Source organism: Opisthorchis viverrini (genome assembly GCF_000715545.1).
Source record: "Opisthorchis viverrini unplaced genomic scaffold opera_v5_396, whole genome shotgun sequence".
Taxonomy (NCBI): Eukaryota; Metazoa; Platyhelminthes; class Trematoda; order Opisthorchiida; family Opisthorchiidae; genus Opisthorchis; species Opisthorchis viverrini.
Window position 1 is genome coordinate 20,951 of NW_008752055.1, and position 21,767 is coordinate 42,717.

At 45.4% G+C, this 21,767-nt stretch overlaps 3 protein-coding genes across 3 annotated transcripts in view; 1 reads left to right on the forward strand and 2 right to left on the reverse strand.

Annotated features, from left to right (window-relative positions):
- T265_10695 (hypothetical protein) overlaps window positions 1–6,569 on the forward strand; it is a gene marked incomplete at both ends in the record, with an annotated part of 22,873 nt that extends 16,304 nt beyond the window's left edge. The window contains 2 exons of the mRNA XM_009177151.1: window positions 4,290–4,351; window positions 5,896–6,569. Of these exons, the coding sequence (XP_009175415.1) occupies window positions 4,290–4,351; window positions 5,896–6,471 (638 nt within the window). The remainder of the gene's footprint in view (window positions 1–4,289; window positions 4,352–5,895) is intronic.
- A 3,311-nt stretch (window positions 6,570–9,880) lies between these two features.
- On the reverse strand, window positions 9,881–19,593 carry T265_10696 (hypothetical protein; the record flags this gene model as incomplete). Its single annotated transcript, XM_009177152.1, has 4 exons — window positions 9,881–10,131; window positions 13,633–13,739; window positions 13,795–13,880; window positions 19,202–19,593. The coding sequence occupies 4 exons, from the start codon at window positions 19,591–19,593 to the stop codon at window positions 10,021–10,023; spliced, it is 696 nt and encodes a 231-aa protein (XP_009175416.1).
- A 1,972-nt stretch (window positions 19,594–21,565) lies between these two features.
- T265_15236 (hypothetical protein) overlaps window positions 21,566–21,767 on the reverse strand; it is a gene marked incomplete at both ends in the record, with an annotated part of 5,476 nt that continues 5,274 nt past the window's right edge. The window contains one exon of the mRNA XM_009177153.1: window positions 21,566–21,754. Within this exon, the coding sequence (XP_009175417.1) occupies window positions 21,566–21,754 (189 nt within the window). The remainder of the gene's footprint in view (window positions 21,755–21,767) is intronic.

The window sequence follows — 21,767 nt, forward strand, 5'->3', positions numbered from 1 at the left end:
TTCCGTCTGTTGCGCATTTTGCAGGTCCGTTGTCATTTGACATGCGTGATTTTTAGTGGACCTTCGGTCTGGCAATGGTGTGCAGACTCCCATATCCCCAGTGATCCGACTTGAAGCCCTGTTCACATGCTTTTTTCGGGCCGACTTCCTTCATCCTAAAGAGCACCTGGACATCACCTGGTCCCTTCCTTTCGGCTTCCTTAGCTCGAAAATCTTCAAATGTACGTTCAGGAATTTGTGTTCTTTCATGTAAGGAGTGGGCCGTGTTGGGCAGGTTGTAGCCAGGCTTGTAGAGCACGTTCGCTGACAGCCCAGTTAAGAATCGCATCGTGTGGCAATGACGCAACTCCATGCAAACTTCACAAACTGTCCTGTCTAGGCTTGGACAACCTGGCGGCATCTCAGCCATCGTGCTCCCTTCGGGTGGCATGAGAGCTTCGCACCGGAGGGGTGCTACAGGCGTTTATTTACTGCTTGTTTATATTAACTTTGAAGTTCGCGTGTGAAAGCCGGGAAGTGCAGTCGCCCAAATCCAGACACGAAAAAGTTTGACCGAAGCATCATGCCTTCCGGAGCAGTTTGAGAGTGGATGAATGTAAAGACCTCGTTAATGCACCATCCTCTTCAATAGTGGACCGTTTTCTTGTCCGAATTATTCTGCTTCTCGTGTCTGCTTCGTATCTTGCAATTCAAACAAAGTTGGGAACCAATGGATTTTGTTCATTTTGTGAGCTCACTCTTTTCACCAATAGACAATGAATTGGATTTCTTCGTATTCCGCCTGAGATACTTGAATTATTGACGTTTGAACAATCGTCCTCTTGTTCTTGCGCATTCTGGTGAGTCCACATCAAAGGAGAGAAGCACTGGACTTGACTTTCGCTCTTGTTAGAGCTCATCAGCAGTGTCACGTCCTTGGCTATGCCGCGGTTTGAACTCCACACATCTGACATACGAGTCCATCAGCGCACACTGGACCCACCTGGAAGCAACCAGGATGCATGTTAAACGTGTAGAGTTCAAACCCCGACGCAGTCAAGGGTATGCGTGCACTGCTGATGAGTTCGTATAAGAACCAAACTCCCCTTTAGTGTGGACTCATCAGAATAATTACTCCAGGATAGGAGAACTACTGTTCAAACAAGAGTGATGTGAACGTGAATACTACGAATCCTGCAAATGTTTACAACGACACCAGTTATTCTCATCGGTGTTCTTTATTTCCTCTTTGCTGCTTACTGGTTGACTTTCTCCTACGAACATGAAAGACGGAACTTTGTCTCTTGAGGGAATTGACGATGAAGAACTGGACCAGGTGAGGTCACGTGCTTTTGCGTCATAGATGATTTATTCACGCTTTAACCACTTGGGCCATCTCGTCCCTTGTCGCACTATATCGACCTGGAAAACGCACCACTAACGTGCTCTATTCATCTCCAACTGTTTGCTCGAACTGAGTGAAGATTTCTCAGACCAAAGGCAGTCCATTCTGTCTTTCGACCGATCGATCTCGTTTTCATTGGCCCGGTGGAGCTAGCCACTGATTTCCGCATTTGGTCTTCACAAGGCCAAATCAAGTTGTTGTTTTGTATGTCCATGTCTGTCATATTATCTTCACTACAATTTACCTGAATTAGGTGTCACCTTTGTCACAGTTAGGCCAATCGCTGGCGTAGCTACCCGATCCGTCCCCAACTATCTTACTATTGATGCTTCGTTCACTGGCTCCCTTACGTGTCTGTCGTTCACCTAACGGAACCATCCTCTAAAATGCCTTACTTGCAAATCCCACAGGACCGTATCAAGATGGCTGACGTGATATGTCACGTCGAAATAAACAGTCCCATGCGAACCGTACTGATCATGAGAGATGAATTGCTGTCAAATAAGCCAGACCCAGACATATGCAACCACGAACAATGCCTCCCAATAACTCTTTCCTTAACCTCTCTGTTACCCGTAATTTCTGTTCTTTTCATCAGCCTTAAAAAAACGGGGTGTTAGTAACGTAGCCATCTTTCGTCCGTTTGAGCATGTTGCCCTTGAAAATCGAATGGCACTCATCTGATATGCACTGGTGTGGCGCTACCTTCATACGGCTTCTTGTTCATCATAGACCCATTCGATGGTTCTCATATACGCTGTTGGTATAACACTCCGTAATTCAACCGTAATTAATCATCTTTCGGGAAAGCTCAGATTGTCTTTCACCTCGAGGATTCTTGCCCGAACGTCCGACCCGAGATAAGGTCGGAATGAGACAAGGCCACAGAGAAGTTATACACGAATTTTCATGACGTTCACGGCTATCAACTGCCCTTTTTGTCAGTATTCTGAGAAAAACAATCGAATTATACCAGATTGCTTGAGCTTTCTGTCACTGCTGCGCAAACCGCATACCTGTTTGCATTTTTACCCAGTCGTGTGTGGAAAAGCAACGTAGTTTGTTGGACCACCCTGGGAGGCTCATCATAGAACGGAAAGCCCCGAGTTAGAAACGCCTGATTTATATGGGTTGGCGCCCTGGTCAGTCATTGTTCATCTTCTGGTTCGTGGCTTTTTCGCCTACTCTTGCCCACTCGTTGCGGCGTTCGGTTACTGTATTGTAGTTAGACAGATAATCTATATTCCACCCTCGATCCCGAAGAGAGGCATTTCCCCAAGTGAACCACTTCCCTGTTAATCCGTAGGCCCTTTCCACAGGTTATTGTTGTTTTCGCTTTGATAGGTCAACCGTTCATATGTTCACCATCTTCCGTTCTCTCTCTGTTGCTTCGCTATTCTTCACAGATTTGGTCTTTCAATGTTTCCGTGTAGCCATCATCTTACTATCGTGGTGGCATAGGTTGAACAAATGACGCGAGCTGTGTTCAGCTGCGTCTTGCTTTGTTTTGAATGAGTAGAACCCAGTCCATTTCGCTTCCGGTGATCTAAAGTGTCTCCTGCTTGATTAGTGGGATACTTTATGAAGGAGGTGATTCACATTCCTAAAAGTTTGAAAACATCTTCCCCTTAAGGTATCCTTTATATGAAGGTCTCTTATTAGCCCGGAATGGGCGAGAACTGGGAACCGTCAGAGTAGTTGTTGTCCTCCATATGCTTCTGGATGGTCTTTTCGCTTGAAGAAGGAGATTGGCGTATTCGTGATCGCATTAATTCGCATGAGTAACTGTATTAATATATGGACTGTTCTTATCTACCCCCCACCCCTGATCAACTCCATTAGTAGATTCACCCGACCCGTCTTATTATTTCCTTTTTGTCATCAGGAATACATTCTTCATCCACGTGAAGTAATGATCAAGGCGGCCATCTGGTACAAAGCGAATGCGGAATATCTGCAGAATGCTCGTCGTGAGTCCCCACACAAACGTATCTTCTATCCATTTCCAAAGTGTCATTCGTGGGCGATTTCTGGCTTTCTAATCGAAAGCTTCATCTGACCGGATCGGGACACTTCATTGTTCGGTCCGGTTTTGAGGTGGTACAATCTAGCTCTACTTGGTGGAATCAACTTTTCTACAGTCAGTTAGCTGCTCCTCGAATGTGATTACCTCAGGCCAATCGGTTCAGTTCAGCAGCTTAGCTAACCATGTGTACCTAGACTCGCTTCATATCACGCCTCGGGTGGTCAGAGTATACTACTAGCAAGCAATGGTCCACAATTAATGTGACTTTAGATGGAAACTTGTAGTTCGGTTGTATGATGAGAAAGCGTACGGCAGCTTCAACTCAAAGAGTATGGTCGCGCGGCTCCTGACTTGCACCGCTGTCCCTAATGTAGAAGTACATATTTGACTAGGCAGGACCTTGACAGGCCTTCACCGCAGCGTTCACGTCAAGTTCGCAATCAGAAAGTGGGTTACAAACTACCCACTCGTGGCCGAACGGTGTAGTTTCCACCTACCAACCAGGAGGTTGTGGGTTCGAATCAGGCTAGGGATTCTCGAGGTGCACGCTGCTGGTGATTCCAAACAGAGCTGGAATAGCTCCACGGTGCTTCTTGGCTTTTTAGCGCAGATTGACTTTATTTGTTGGATGACACTATCAATCATGCAACCAATGAGAAGGATCTCAGCTGAGACTGAGAATTCCGAAGGCCTCCCCAATTCAAAGTTCACTGATAACCCTGTCTTTACGCATCAACTACCATCTCCAAATCATCGGTGAGCGAAACCGGTAGCTATAATCACTGTACGACAAGTGCGCGGTTCTTACAGCTGATGATGGTAATGACATCGCCCCTTTCGGTTAAGGCTCTGTCTACTCAGACTTTCTCTTTTTTCCAGGAAAGCATCTCGAAAAGTTGAGACGAGCTGAAGAGGATGCCAAGAATCCTCCGAAGAAGCGGGTGAGTCACGGCTCACTTGTATTATTAGCGGTCTCTGTACTGTGCTCCTTTGTGGAACATTTTTCGTATTGGGATGTTCTGGCTCTGTTGGCTTTGCGCACGCCTCTGAGGAACGAATCCGGCCACAAAGTGAACGATGTGGCCAATGGTGTGTGTCTTACTTTTCCGACATGATCCCTCTTCCATTCATCCTTATGGTGAGACCATGTGAACATCCACTTGTCCTGCTTAGGATGATGTCGAAATTGATGGCGCTGGGAAGGTCATCCGCTCTGCTCCCCGGCCATGTAACTATTCGGCTGCTTTACATTGCGGTGACTTTATTAGCCGCGGATCTGAACCAGATTTGTGAATAGCCAGGCTTTTGCTTTTCTGAATTTGCTAATCACAACCGAAAGGATTACTGAGTTAAGAAAAAGAGATAAATGCATAGAATGATGATTCTTCATCTATCCTAACATTATGTTCCTTTTTCAACTCATGAAACCGGACCATGCACCGCTTCCACGTTATCTGACTCAGAGGCATGAAATTCCGGGGCCACGTCCACTCAACACTTTGAAAGTCCCTCACTTTCACTCCTGAAAATGGTTATGCTAGGTTAGGTTCACAGGCTTGTGGTCGTATATTCACTGCTGACTGTTGCATTCATCTCGCTAACCAGTGCGCTCAATGTTTTCACAACCATGCTATTGGTCGGCCACAATTTCTGCGACTACACTTTAAACGAGACTCCGCAAATGAAGTGGAAATCATTCAGCTATAACACCCTTTCGGTGCTTAGTTTCCACATCACCTGAAGAAAGCACGAACGCTGACAAACAGCCAGGTTATCAAAGCCCAGACGGGCAATTGAGGTACCGAGGTGAGATAGCGTCCTAACCACTGAGCTACCTCGAACGTAGACAACTGCCGGTAAACGTCTGAATAACATGGTCTTGTTGGCGAGGAGTGTATCTTCATTAAATGGACTCTCGGGTGCTATTTTGCCTATTGCCCACGTGATCTGCAAACCCGCTACCAACCGTTTGAAGGAGACTGCAAGCTGTTATTCCTGTCTAGCGTTTTAAACTCCAGAGTCAGGCAAAATTGCTTTATTCTTACTCGACTCCACCACCAAGCCTAATACAGCCAAGAGTCGGTATTTTTCTTGTTTCCTTTCCTGCTATTAATTGTTCTAGTATTTTGGAAGGTTATCCTTCTGACTTTTTGACAGCATTTACTGCTGATTTCTGTTTTTCCACCGAGTTGTACGACACGTTGTTAAATGTTCTTCATCAGTGATCCACCTTTGATAGGAATCATTCAGGTAATTGAGTGTCCTACTAGTATTCAAGGTAATCCTTACGGGTTTCTCCATTCAGGTGCTTGATGTGGTTCTATTATTGGCCTTGTCATTGGATCCTTTGGTTCACCTAACTCATTGTGCCAATTTTTCGTTTCCGCAATCTTCACTGCTGTGCAAACTGGGCTCGCTTATGAAAACGCGCTTGTAACACCGTGCATAATTTCGAAATCCCCCCCCCCCATGTGTATTGTTCCAGGCTCGTAGAACTGGCAGTCAGCGACAACCTCGGCCGATGAACCGATACGGCAGTCGAGAGAAGTTCGAGGTCGTGTCTGAGGAGTCGGAGGACAAACCATTCTCCCGAAAGATCAACTATGAGGCTCTGGAAGCTCTTGTGGGCGGGACATCGGGGACACAGACACTGGCTTCCATCGAGCCAACTTCCGTCTCCATACCGTCCGAGCCTTCTGGTCCAATCAGACCAGGCCCTTTGTTGGCCTCAACCTTAGATTTGGAACCCAGTACATCTGCGCCCAGTGTTCTCAAAGAACCGGAAAAACCATCGGGAACAGCACCCGGAAAGAAAGTCACGTTCTCCGACAGTGTCATCTCTTCGTCCTTCAGCTCAGAAATCATTTCTAAGGATCCTCAACCTCAACCTACTGCTGGCCCTTCTTCAACCACAGATACTCCTCAGGAACCAGCAAATCCTGTAGTCCCGACGAACGAGGACGAAGAGGAGGAGGAAGAAGTCGAAGACGGTGCGTTGGATGATTACTACCAGGACGACGAGGATGAACTCAGCTGGCAACAGGGTGATGAGCTGTGGTAGCACTCTTTTTATTTGCATTTGTCTTTGTCTTCTTCATAACAGCATATTGCTTAATTCCCTTCTTTCTTGTAAATATGAATAAATGTCAAGTACCTTGCTCTGTGGAGTTCAGTTCTCAGTTCTTCGGGGTCTTCGTTCTTCAGTTAGCAGATAGCTCAGTGGTTAGAGCGTGAGTTTACTGACCGGAAAGTCTTGACAATATCCCAGCCCTCGTGCTCCCTTCGGGTAGCATAGCAGTTAAGCACCGAAAGGATGTTACAGCTGAGCGATCTTCAGTTAACACGCTAGGAGAGTCATCTGCAACCTCAACTACCGTAATTGGGTGAGCCGGCAAAGCTTCTAGTTCTGTTATCGTTTTTTTTGTGTGCTCGTCTGTCGTACAATCTGTGGAAGTACTGGATGTTGCTAAGCTCTTCGAGTCAAGAGGAAGCTGAAACTGTGGAATACCTGGTTGGATGCTCTCGCTCCAGCATCAGAGCTGTATGGAACATTTCACATGAGCCGTAAGAGTTGCGGGATTTGTGAAATTCGCGCACACGTTCTTTGAGTAGTCTTTGATCTGTCTTGATCAGTCCATACCAAAGAACAAAAACACTGAACCCGAGTTTCGTTCTTATGTGGGCTAACCGACCGGCACGTGAACATTGAACGTGTGAACTGAGCGCGTCATCACTGCTCCGCCAGGGCACACTGGACAACCCTGAATTATCACCTCTAAACAGATGAGCGTGTTCGTGGTTAAGTGTTGAGATATTAGTTTCGCCTAACCACTCGGACGGTGACCCAACGACTGTCTCGGTTGTTCCATGGCTGATTCCCCCTGTGTACTGTTCGAACGTGGTGGTGGCTTCCGTAGTGCTTTTCAAATTCGCCTTTCACTTTGGGTTTATTGGTATCTTGTCTTCCAACGCATCTCCACGAATTCCACGTGTCATACGTGTAATTCATGGAGATGCGTTGGGGCGAGATGGCCCAAGTGGTTATAGCGCGAATGTACTGACTGGAAGGTCCGTGATTTGAATCCGACCTCCGCCTCTCGACTTCCCCTGTCTAGGCTTGGGCAACCTGGCACTATCCCAGCCCTCGTGCTTCCTTCGGGTGGCATGTCAGCTAGGCACCGGAATGGTGCTACAGCTGAACGCTTTCTTCTTTATTTCGTGTCATACGTGATGATCTGTAGTCAGCATCAAGTCCTGATGTATATGTTGGTCGGAGAAAACTACGCGGAAACTAATAAAAACTTAGGGCACCGGAAACACCGTTATTCCTAGTGGACGTTTGCCATACACTGTCAGAGGATAGATGCACAGACAATTTCGCTTGTCTTGATAAATCCCCTAATCATATCATTGCTTTGCCAGCATTTCGAAGACATTTCAGTGGCATTGCCAAATCGGTGTTATCTTGGCGATGGAAATCCAACTTCATGTAAGGATTGCTTAAACCCCACCTTCAATTGGCGGATCGGTAGCCTCGGATCAAACCTAGACAAATCCGTTTCTAAACAGTTCGAAAGTCATCCTCAACTCGGTTCATTTCCCGATAAATGTGAGCCCTTCCATTCCCTTCTACTACAAATGGTCATTCTGCGGTAAAACAAATCCTCGGACGGCGGGAAAATAAACTAGATAGAAGATGAGGACAGATTTTCCAGAGGAAGAGTATCCAACACTGAAACCTGATACGGAGCGCTGACTCTGGTCCCTTTAAGGGTCCTTTAAGAGGACTACCATTGGCGCTGGCCTCTACTAACGATAACGATTGATGACATAGAAAACAGAAGGGCGCGGATGATTGTGTTGGGAGGGGACTTGCACAGGTCAGATAAACTCTCAGTGGCCATACTTATGAACAGAAGGCGCCCGTCACGTAGAGACTGGACCTTACCATAGTGTAACAGTTTTGAACCTCCTTAACCTACTGAATTATACTGAGTAGTGTGTGTATGTGTGGCAGCCTCTTATAGCAGGTTAGTCAGTATTTTCATAGAGGAAACTACTAACAAGGTTGCTGAAAAGTTTTCGACACCTCACGACCGGTTTATCCCTTCTTGGGGCTCATCAGGTAGGCGCAGTCCCCGGGTTTCCGTCAGACGTATGTTCTGCTTGAACACAAATTAGACTGTTTTCGAGAAATACACTCATTTTCAAATCAATTTGGTTTTCACGAGATACTCAACTGAAGCTCTCGTTTATGATGTACAACTGAATGTGCTGCACACAGACCGCCTCATGTTTCAGTTGGCACGATATTCGAGATATCGCAGTGTATTTTCATGAAGGAAACTACTCACAAGGTTGTGGTCGTTGGCTTGTTCGCTGAGCTGGGCAATTCGATTGCAAATGTTTCATCACCAATCGAGGTGACATCATCAGTGCGTTATTGTGGAGCGTAGTAGTGCGGTTGGTGGTTGTCGTTGGGTAGTATTGTGCGTGTATTAATATACGTGCTTTCCGCCAGGTGCATGACAGCTCCAGTGAACAATGAAGTTTAGTGAGCCGCAAAAATATGAAGGTAGATTACGGTGGTTTTTGGTTTGAGCACATATACAACATTTTGGCGCAAAAGTTTTATTTCCATTCTAGGTATGAGCATTGTGCGGCCAATGGGCCTTGCACCAGANGGTTGTCGTTTGTGCGTGTATTAATATACGTGCTTTCCGCCAGGTGCATGACAGCTCCAGTGAACAATGAAGTTTAGTGAGCCGCAAAAATATGAAGGTAGATTACTGGTTTTTGGTTTGAGCACATATACAACATTTTGGCGCAAAAGTTTTATTTCCATTCTAGGTATGAGCATTGTGCGGCCAATGGGCCTTGCACCAGACAGTAGCGCAATGAATTGTTTGCAATAAACCTTCCAACCTCAACGAAAAACTCGACCGCCATCGGTTGACATTGTTGGTAAGATCGTTAAATGATTGGCGCTGATCGATCAGAGTTGCTATACTAAGAACAGACGCGTTGTTTCGGACCACTACTCCAACATAAGCTGTACGGACGCGCATAATCCGAGCTGCAGAGTGGACTTACTTATGGTAACAAAAGACAGATGTCGACTGGATGACGATATAACAATGGAAGATTTTACAAAATTCCAGAGAATACGGAAGGCGAAGCCCATCTTACTTTGAGTGGTAGGTGGACGAGAGCAGAATGGATGATGACTAAACCTTCTCCGAAGCCCTACTCGTCAAAAGGTTCCCCGTGATTTCAACGAAATTTCTGGCATCAGTAGAAGGTGTATTCTGAAATGTGCGTCTAAAGTGATGAAACGACAAGTGTACATTTCGGAAGGGAGACCAGTAGCAAATACGAACCCCGGTCTGTTGAAGCGGTCCACGATCTTAGCCATCGGACCAACAGCGTTTCAAATCGATTGAAATTCAGAAGAAGGCGGTGGTATTTATAACTGCTATATTTTTCAAGAAATCAAGAAAATGTAGCCCTGAACTGGGCCGTATTACCTCATCACTGAACTTGGTCCATCAGCCAAAAGAACTTCGATTTGGGTAAACTGCGGAGCGACGCAGTTCAGTTCAACAACCGGCTACTTGAGTGTGCAGCTCCAGTTGATCGGGTTCAGTTTCAACATGTTGCGCTCCGATTCCAACTCTTTCTGCCTTTCTTGGAGCCGGGCAGTCTGTCGCTCTTCACTGAGCTGCATTCGTTAAATAGAATAGAATTAGGTGAGTGTTACAACCGAAGACGAACTTTCAAGTGACAAATCCTACCATTGCCTTTTCACATCGTTCTCGTTGGAAGAGTTTTCTTCCTGTCCTGGCTTGATTATACTAGTCCGCTTAAAGTAACGGAAAAGGTGGACTTATAAGAGCTTGTAGTAGCGTGTACCACAGTTTTCACTCAGCTCTTCTCAATAGGCTGCCACGTTCTTAGTAGCTAAAGGTGTGTGCGTGTGTAAGTAGGTAGTTGTTATATCTGCTGATTCGCCGACCTGTAGTATCTGCTGCAAACCCGCTTCACTGCCTAGTTTCGGAGAAAAAAGACTCACAGAATGGAATACAACGGCTATGCTCCGAACAAGCGAGTGCGAGATCAAAAGTTACAGCGGCCCCACGCTATTTAAGGGGGACTTTCTAACATTGATCCAGGCTGTCTGATAGGCGTTAGTGGACACCCATCAACATCGATCGTGCCTCTATGGTATGCCTGAACGCTGGTCACATTCGGTCGTGCTACTGTGGCGTGCAAGAACACTCATAATCTTTTGCTGAATTGATTGAATGATTGACTGGCTTGGATTCTTGCCGGCTTCCCTGTTGAGATTTTAGTAGAGTAGTAATTTCCGAATGTTCTGAGGTTATTTTCAGGAATCTGACCTTCCTGATAGTTGTCCAACATGCAGTTGTGAAATAGTGTTGATGCGTTCCAGCTCGGCTGTGGCCTAGACTAGGTACTCTTTTTGGACAACAACGAAATTTGCGTCTCCCGCTGTAAAAGGCTACAACCCTCCAATACACGATGCGGATGCGCATGTGAATATCACTACCGCCAAAGTTTACAGAATTACGTCGCCAACGGACTGAAGAAATATTGATTTGCGTCCCCTTCAAATTTTCTCGAGCGGTGTTACCTTTGAGTCGCATTCCAGCGCAGTTTGCTCAAACATACGTGTAATATCCTGCTGGTTTCTGAACGGTGTCCAGACTCATCCTCTAGCCGCTACGTGATTAGCAGTGATCACTCACAGTGTCCAGATGTAGTTTGCCGGAGACAACTCATGGTTTACCACACGTCCTGTGTAACACATCTGTTTTTTTCGAGACTGAGAGTAGAGCGTATCTTAGTTTGTACGAAGAATTGAGCTCCAGTCGTTTGAACTGCAAGTCGGGTGCGCTGCAGTTGCCCTATCGACACACACTGAGCGAGGGTATGAACAAGATAACATCTTTGCAGTTCACTAATGCATGTAGCTTTCTTAACAATTTGCTCTGTAGTTAATGACCACTTTAGTTGCATGGAAGAACTATCGCTTTCCACTCAAATTGGTCCAAACGTTTTGCCCTGAGCTCGCTCTTAATGGTGAGTAACTGATATCGAAGTTGTTCCGGAAAAAGAATACTCTAGAATAAAATTTCTGAGGGTCACTTCCTCGGAGTTCTCCACTTGTTCAGCATTCAGCACCTTTCAACGTAAACTCGCACCCAGCTTGGCTCGAGTTCATTGTTTCTCCACTGGATTCTCGATTCGAGCGTTTACAACCAGCCTGAGCTGCCATCAGTCTTCTTTCTTCCACCAGAATTGTGCCGTCCGATTTTCCACAGGATTTGAAATGCTTTATTCCACAGTATTTTTTCCCGTAGGGAATGATAGACTGAATTGGTTTCCGAACATAGACTGACAGGCCTCTTTCGGGTATCCTGCCTCAACGAACTCCGGTCCTTTTTTCTTGCTTATCGGATAAGCATCTGAACTTTGTCGCATTCAACCGAGTACCCTTCTCTGTCCCCTAATCGAAGCCAAATGATATTGGCTGATGTCTTCTGCTTGATGGATTGTGCTGATGTGTAGAGTTCACCTCATATACCTTTCATTACATCGTAGCGATAGAGCATGCAAATAGAACGTTTGACTGGGTCCAATCACTTTCCCTTCCTGTTGACAGAGTCTCACGAGTGTCGCGAAGATCTTCCGGTTATTTCGATTCTTCAAGTATGAAGAACTTCTGCTCCCTCTCGATTATCACTTTTGTTGATGTGGTTGCATGGTTTCTATTTGATAAGCATCGGTGAAATACCATGGGTGATTTGGTATGTCTGATGAAATGGACTTTTTTGTTCTCCAAGAGGTCCTCAGACATCGCGAAGTTTGAGCGCCGACCCAACTACCCAGCTGCTATTCTGGTAGTTTCCATAAAACAGAAATGAAGTGTGTAACCTACGCAAATTGCATAACCATTGGGGCGAGATGGCTCACGTGTTTCGTGCACCAATTACTGACCGGAAGGTCCATGGTTCGAACCCGACCTCTTTCATTTAACTGTTGTTAGCGTGTGGAACCCCACTGAACCGTATCATTTGGCACATCATTTTGAAACAACTAAAGTCATGTCTTCCGATGCGCGTGTCTCAATCCACGAAGACATGGAAAGATATCACTTCTGTTGGGATAATGTTCACCTACTTGCTCGCTTGCAAGGAAGAAACGGGAGCAAAATTTACCCAGGCGTGATATTCCATACAAAAATCGATCAATAACCGCATCATCATCGACCCTGTCAAGCAGCCGGTACGAACAAAGGAACTACACATTCAAGGGTCTCTGAAGCACAAAATAATCAAGCAACCTGACGATAACCAGCGGACTGATGGGATGAATGAACGTAAGACACTAAAAATTGAGGGCCACTCAATCATACAACCAAGGAGAACAAATTCAGACCACAAAGCGAGAAGTAAACGGTCCAATCACATCGGAGAATTAGAACTGTCGAACCGAAGGCGTCCGACGGTCCAACCATATACAAGGGAATAAGAAGTTGACGTTATTCTTATTCCCAGGTGACCAATCAAATTACGCGAAGACAACCTCGAGACCAGCCAATCGCTTTAGAACTATCAGATACTGTTTGGAAACATCAGCACACGCAGGAGAGGTGGAATTTACCAGATTAACCTCGCGTGGACGTGTCGCCTCAATTATTTGCCATCCAACTGCTAAACTCGACAAACAGAGCAACAAACAAGCAGTGCACCAGAGCAGCCTTCATTCCTCAGTATTTCTTTAGGTTGTGCGGTCCTTCAAAGTTTGTGCGCCGAACCTAAATTTTTGCTAGTCCCTCGAATCAGGTGAACGAATATCATGAGAGCCAGGTATGCACGCCTAACTGTTTGAATAATTAGTTCTGTAAAGTATCAGAACAAAATACAGGCTTCACAAACCGTGCACCACTTGGTCCCGGCAGGCGCATCGGGTCATCGGACACAGTAAACTTTAGTCTGGTTTCCATAATGCACCTCGGTGGTGAAACCGCCATCTACATCCCACGATTTTTTCTATGCAAATCGATGAATACCTGTATTCTTTTTATCATTACAAGTACCTGACATGCCTAAGCAAATCCTTGTGTTTGTATAGTTTATACACCTTGTTCTTGATTTAAAAAATACTACTACTTGCCAGATTAGGAAAACGGACGGACCTTTCTGTTAGCATCGCGGAATTGGGCCAAGAAAATCTTCCGTTTCCTTGTAGCACTTGCCAATCGTTCGTCAAAATTCTTGCACATCTGCTCAACTGCTTTGGCTTCTACAGAACAGAACAGAATGGGTATTGGTCGATTTAGGTTGGACAGGCAACTTACCGTCTGCCTTGATTTTTGCTTCCTCCATGTTTTTTCTTGTAATTCGGTCAACCATTTGTTGTTTGAGACCATTGCGCAGGTAGGCTCTAGATTGAAGATAGCACTAGTTTAGACAAGGCAGATGACTTTGGGGGATGTTGTAATAATCCCGTTGGAGATCCAAACTGATTAGACTGAAGTGTTCTTTCAACCATCTCAACTTGGTGGTTAGCTGAAGAGCTTCATAACTCAGTAGGTAGGGTGGCAGTTGATGACATTTTCCAAAAGTGTTTGTCCTTTAGGCCGTCTGTAAAGGTCTGAACTTACCAAGTTTGATCAACCACTCTGTTTGTCAACTGTCCGACTCAAAGAAGGTCGGAGTCCTATCATCGTATTGGGTGATATTGCAAGGGTGGAAAAAATGCAATCGTTGGTGATCCGAATTCGACAATTTCTTCCACCTGCTTGAATTAGGACTAAACCAGGTTGCAACGCTCACAACACCGGGGAAACGACACTAACCGAGCCCCTCAAGGAAGGTTGTCGTCACATAACTCTTTCGATGTGGACCTTGACAGGCGCCTGCTTGCCACTCCGTATCGTCTAAGGAACGCTCTTAGGTGGTTCGATGGATATACAGCCTTCTAAGCTCACTGTCCTAACCCTGACAAAGCGATTGCATCGCGAGATCGATTTCACGAGTAATCCATTGTCTTTCACTCCGTAAAACCTGATAACCTGACAAGGAGAGTAAGTTCGAGAGTTTCGCGTGACGAGTCATTTCCATCTACTCTCATGAAATCCAGTTCAATCCTGGTGGAGTTCGAAATAGTATTTGACAACACTTCCGTATAAAAATATCCACCGTGAAATCCGGTAACTTGGTTCTATACCAGGTGTCCATTGATCTGTTTACTAAGCCTGGCATTTGGCTTGCTGGTCTTTTGCTACCAATGGTGGGGACGGTGTTCAGTTAGATGGTGATAAAACGCCTGCAAGTTGAACGCCATTCTCGACGAACAGATCAACACCCGCCAGATTTACAAACATCCATCGAGCTACCATTGCCAATCCGGTAGCTTTCATCCAACTCGTATCCAAATTCGCCTTCACGCCTCTAATCTGGTTAGTATTATCCGGAAAAATAAGTGTATTTCTACTCGCCTTGGTGTGTGTCGCAAGCGCGTGTCGAGTACTTTTTCTTTTGTTTTTAGTCAGCCAATTCCAAGTAACAAGACATTATCTATCCTTGAACGCAGCGATCACTACCTTCATGGGTTGCCCGAGGCAACTGTGTGTTGGCTGGACTTCAACAAAACACATTGAGCTTGTCTTAAAGAATAGCGTTTCCTTAATCAGCCAAACAAATCAACAGTTTGTTTGACAATCCATGATGAGTGTTCACAATTTGACACTGAACACTTGTCACATGTTCAGCTGAAACCGGCCTGCGACAATGTTTATGACTGATTTATTCAACTTCATCGACTGCTTGAACGGCCCTTGAGCGTTGTACCCTAGCCGAATGAGGCTTTGTGCAGGGTTCATAACCCGTTGCCAAATTCAGCTTAACCGTGCTATGTTAGCTGAACGATGTACACGTTAAATATATCCATTACAGTCAATGGGCGAGGGATACACTCCCTACCAAGTCAAATTATCAAATGTGGTACATGAAAACAGTTGATTGGTGATTGTAGAGCGCATCCCTTTTCCACTGAGCGTGTGAAATACGGTTAACCAATGAGGAACTCACGTACACACAACACTCCCCTCATTTTTCCGAGAAACTTTCTTGACCGTGAGCTAGGGTCGGACGGATAGGCCTATTTGAACATGCCCCATAGTCCCAAATTTCATTCTGGGTGTGGCTGAAAGTCTCTGCTTTGTCCAGCGCGGCTACAAGCTTTCCACGCCTATTGGTTGCAGTTGTGAATACAGATCAGCAATATATCGATCCATCCGTTACATGCTCTGCTTTTGGTGTACGCGTCTATGCACGGCCCCGTGAGCACGCTTCTTCTTGTTCCACTGTGCCTAAAATAGCCATCTGAGAAACACTCCTTATTCATGACCGACGATTGAATATTACTCAGTCGCACTGAGAGAATGCAAGCCGACCGGTCCTATTTATTCCTCTTCTTTCATGAAAGTGGCCATTGGGTACCTAACTCATAAGGATTTGAAAACCCTTCTACAGCCCACGCCCCGTTTCACGTTCCTAGAACTCATCAGGCAGGCTCAGTCTGCGAGTTCCCGTCAACCTTACCTTCTACTTGATCGTCGGCTGCTAAGAAGTTTTCAGTAACCTTATCAGTGGTGTGTCGCCGCCAGACAAAAGCGTGTTGAGACATCACTAATATTGTATCAAACGAAGCATGAGGCAGCCTAGTACATCACACTCAGTTGAAGCAAACCGTCATTAACGAGAGATTCAGCTGCATTCAACTAAGTCTCCTGTTAAGACGGAATTCGTGTGCGAATGAGAGTATTTCTTGAGTTCTACTAATCTAACCCGTCGTGGGCTGTCGAAAAGTTTTCAGCAACCTTGTAAGTAGTTTCCTTGATGAAAATTCTACTAATCTACTTTTATGTATTCTTGGATTCGGTTGGCGGTAGATAACAAACGCGCTACTTTTGCTGTGTTTGTGGTCAGTGCATTCACTGTAACCCCACCCCGGGTTGACACAGTTGTTTCCTTTGAGTTCTATTAATGTCAGGCCCGAGAAGGTCGAACTGGCAAAAAAACACCACCTGTTTCTTGTAGCCCATCCATCCGCTCCGCGAATTGTAGGATTCTCACGCTTCTACTGGTTGTGGAACGTACGGCAAGGGACATGTAGTGCCTTTACCGGATGGACCATTGGCCCATACCATTTGTGAACCATACCAACATCTGATTTGTGTGAAAAATGACGGGGGCGGGGCGTTCCGAACTGTTTCAACGGCGAATAAGTGAGGAGCTGTATGTTTGACCGGCAGGTTATTGTCTGATCTCAGTGGTCTTCTTTGTTTAGCCTTTTCACTAGCAAGTGTTGCGCTCCTATAAAACTGGCTTTGCTTTGAGTAACTGATGGAGCGCCGCACGCGTAAACCCACTATCTGTATAGCAAGCGCAACCGTTGGTGGAAAATATTTGTTTGAGTAAAATCATGTGACTTTGTATACACTACGATAGTGGGAGGTTATAAAGGCCAGAATCTAGTGTTCATTTAATCAAAGTTGATGGTGAGGGCTGGGATACTGCCAGGTTGCTCAAACCTAGACACAGAAAGTCGAGATGCAGAGGTCCAGTACCAACCACGGACCTTTCGATCAGTAAATTCGCCCTCTGAGCCATCTCGCAACCGAAGTTATCTTTAGTTTGCGACATGTGACAGATTCGAAAACATCCAGATTTCGTTATCTTGATTCACAAGGAGGCGAACAGTTGTCAGCTTTTCAGTACCTATTGACTGTAGGAATTCAAACAAGAGTGAAACGTGAAACGCACGAATTCGGATGGGGTTCCAGGCAGGGTGTGTAGTATACGGTGTCTGTCAGTTTGATTGATTTGTATGTAAGTACTGGTGATGTACAACCTTGCTTACTGGGCTTTGGCTCACGGGCTTTGTTTCTGTTTTCCATCCACAGAAATTGTCGTGAACACCTGCCTTCGGAGAATCACTGTCCCCTGGTGCTCCCATAGCGTGCATATTACAGGGTGCATCATAGGAGGTGGCAGACAACTTTTGGTCGTTGGAACTGCTTGTCTAGCCTGTCGGCCTTCTGCGGAGGGGTTCTTTCGTGTTCTTGTACTGATTTGAAACTGTTGTTGTCACCGATTAAGAGGACCAGAGACAGCTCGTTGTGAAATGAGGTTGCTTTGGAAAAAACGAACACCATTGACCAGAAGGTGAACTGGAAACCAATAATCTCACATGACACTATTCATAAGGTCCGCTGAGTGGGAACAGTTGTACGGATGTCGTTTCAAGTAAAACCTGAGGACAGACAATCGGCTGAAGGATACCAAAAATAGGACGTTCAGTCGAGCCTTCTGCTAGTACCAGGTCATTTTGCAACTCAGTGTTCATCTTGGCGGAAGCTGTTACCATTTCAGTAGCAGGCTTGCTGTCCAGTATACCTGGATGATCGAATGAAATTCTGAATCGAAGTACGGAGTGCCACTCTTCCAGTGGACTCTTCTTCACAGAACACATATATGTCTATTCTGTCTATTTTAAATCTCTTTGTAACCTCGAATTGACGGTTTTTCGGAATGCAAATGGAATAAATTAGATCAAATATGTTACGGATTGGTAAAACAGTACAAGTGCAGTAGTACAGCGTAATTTTTCTGAGAATGCTGTCAATTTTCTTGTAAATTCGTTCTCCATTTGAATAAGTTAATCAATACTAAGGGTAAAAACGGTGCGAAACCGGTCGTGGGCTGTGGAAGATGTCTTAGCAAACATATGAGCAGATTGTTCCGTCTGGAAAATGTACTGCGATATGCCGAACATCATCTCAATCGAAACATGAGGTGGTCTTCGTGCGGCGCCTTCAATTGAAAAATATTATGGACAATAGTTTCAGCTAGGAGTTGGCTGAAACTCCGGTATTTCGTGGATTGCATTCCGGTAGAATATAAGGTTAACTGAAATGTGGGGGCTGTACCCAACTGATGAACGTCAGCAAGACTGAAACCGGTCTTTCGCTGTCAAAGAGATCCAAGTAACGAATACACACTCATTTGCGACTAATTTGGGCTTTTTGAGAGACTCACCTGGAACCCAGCTGAACCTCTCGTTTGTGATGTTTTCAGGAAACATCTGGAAACATTACAAACGAGGGGTTCAGCTGGGTTCCAGATGAGTCCCTTGAAAAACCAAATCAGTTATTAAATGAGTGTATATTCGCTCATTCCGTGCAATTTGGTTTCACGTAGAACATGAGGTTGACGGAAGCCCGGAGGCTGCATCTACCTGATGAGCCCCAAAAAAGGGCGAAACCGGTCGTGGGCTGTCGACGGATTTTCAGCAACCTTATGAGTAGCACATTACAGGCCTCAGTAACCTTATGTCTGGTGTGTTCCTTCTGGACAACCACAGAACCTTTCGTGTTCCTAATCTTCGAACGTATACATTTTGTACTAATCCAGTTGATCGACGCTCTCAGGGTAGGTAACTTTCTAGTGATTCCTATGGAATTTCTCTAGAAAATGTGAAAAGTGTATTGGTTTACACTTCCAGAAGAAGCTTTGCTGATCACCTGCCGACGATCACCGTTCCTGATCATCAATTTCAGTTCTTTACCAGGGGATCGGAATCGGGTTAGACAAGTTGTGAATGAGTGATAGGCATTTTACCGGGGGTGGAGCTAGCGGTGCACATGAAGTGCTGACGAGCTACTCGTAAACAAACGGCTGATATAATCTGTCACTCACCCGTATTGTTCTTTTTCCACGGCATTCCCATAGTAATAACATCTCCACTGGTTATGATAGCGTTGATATTCGTTCTGCTTCATGAACTCCGATCGTTTGTGGATGTAGTGACTCGCATCGCTAGTTTCTTGGGAACAGGCTTTCGGTTTCACATGGGCAAAGTTATACGGGTCTACACGAGGCGGAGCACAAGGCTTGTAGTCGACCGGTGGTGGAAACACCTCGTAGACACTACGAGGTTTGATGCTGACGACAGCTTGGTTTCGCAAAGGCTGAAGTGCTGGACGCTTGTGTCGAACCCGTTGCATGATCGCACCGATATATCCATCTCGAACCCAACGTGGGCCGTTTTGTAACAAGCACTCGGGCTTTTGGATCATTGGGAAAGCCATCGTTTCTATCCGCACTTTGTGTATTCCATTTAGAACGTGGTGAGTGAGAACCTAGCACATACGCAGTAAGGACGGATTTTATGGCTGCTTTTACTGAGTAGATCACTAATAAGTTGACCTCGAATTCAAACTTCATTCGCTGACGGCTAATGCTAAACGATAGTCCCGTGACTGAGATAGACATATTGTGTGCTCGTTTGTACTTTATCATTCAAGCCACGTGAGGTGTTCTTTTTTGGATTAGTGGACCCCGAACAGTTCAAACTGTGTGGTTCTTTGTCAGACGATGATAGAAACGCGTAAGTTTCCCTCACATCAATTAATCGTGATGATTCCACTCCGAAGGGTAATGGGTACTGGATTCTAATTGCAAACTGTTTTAAACCAACCACGGATGTATATTTTCGTTGCTCCGACTTCGAACTTCAGTCATTCGATGTGCGAAATTGCCATGCCATAAATACTTTTTCCCGCCTCGAATTTTGGAAATCTAGACTGCAACACACTACTGATTAGTTCTAACGTGAGCTCAGTCTGAGTCCTGTCAACCTTTGCTTCAAAATTGGTTCTACATCACTTGGTCGTCAATCTGTCCACCAAGCTTGGCAGGCTGTGCTGCTGGTTTGAAAAAAAACCGAGACAAATTAGGTATACAAGCGGAGAGACTGTAACATGACTGCCATTCAAATACCTTCATCCAATTTTTTCGTGCATAGAAATTCTGCCTGTTATTTTCGACATCGATTCGTGTATGGTAGGTATATCCTAACAGGAAATGACACGAACTAAATGTCGCTACGTCTAAACGATTTATGTGTGATAGGTATGCCCTTGCTTTGATGCAGATCAGGTGCGTGTAGATAGGTTCACCCAGGCGCGCACTGGTGATGTCTCCACGGTCGATGGTGAACCGCCTGCGAAGCTCGTAAAACGAATCAACAGCTCGGGCTACCAGTATTTTGATATATTACGATGCTATTGTTGCTATGGACAGGATGAACTGAAGATCCGAACATTGTGTTGAGCTGTTTCTGTGATAGGAATCAAACAGATTATTTGACAAAACAAACGCCAGGCCCATGTGAACGGGTTTTTTGAAGAATACAAACAAAGCCTCTGTGCTTACCACAAAAGAGATCCCTCCGACATCTAAGTCACAGCAGTAAGATATCTCCATTGTCGTGCATCAAAAACCAATAATTCAATATGGTAACGATAGCCATACGTTCTGAACGCGACTGTTGTCCCGGTTACATCAGAACACCTTCATTTATACTGTTCCACCAGAGATGGAAAGCTGTTGTCTTATTCATCTGCTCCGCAGTTTCAGAGACTTGATTCCCGGAACAAAACCGTTCGATGCAGGTAATGCGTCCAGATAAGAAGGGCACTGGCTAAAACGTTTTGCGAGTTATGCCAGAGAATCTAGCAAAGTGATAGTGTTGTACTGCCCTAATCTATTTCCTTACGTGGTCTCTACGATGTCATGAAATATCGCGCAGTGTGGTCCCCCAAAGAATCTCATCCAGAAGCAAAACTACTGACTGACCTAACAAAGGTCCCATCAGAGTTTAAGGATGTTATCCTAAAGGTCTATTCAGTAAAGCCATTCACAATAAACATGTCATTCTTAGGATGACAGAACATCCAGGTTGTATCAATCAGACATATATCGGTTTCACTTGGTTACCTTCATCAGTTGGACCGGTCACCAGCAAATGTGTCTAAATATTGGTAGCTCTGGCAGATCAAGTGGCTATCGATCAGATGAAAGTCCATTTATTCCTCGAGGCTTGCGTTTGGCGTGAAAGTGTCTCGTCACCATGCAAGAGGATACGGTCAGTGCACATTTGGTTGCACTTTTTAAACTTGAAGTGCGGAGTGGACTATCCGGTTTCTTGCCGAATGTAGTATGGGGGTTTTTGAAGAGAGGTCTGCATTCAACGATTTGAACGATTCATTCTGTAGGTTCAGCAGAATCGCGGAAACAACGCAGTTTCACTTCTGTCCGCAGCCGAATGTAACACGAGGGCTGGGATACTGCCACGTTGCCCAAGCCTAAACGGGGGAAGTCGAGAAGCAAAGGTCGGGTTTGAGCCACGGACCTTCCGGTCAGTGGGTTTGCACTGTAACCACTGGGCCAGCTCACCCCGATCCGAATCTACACAAGTTCC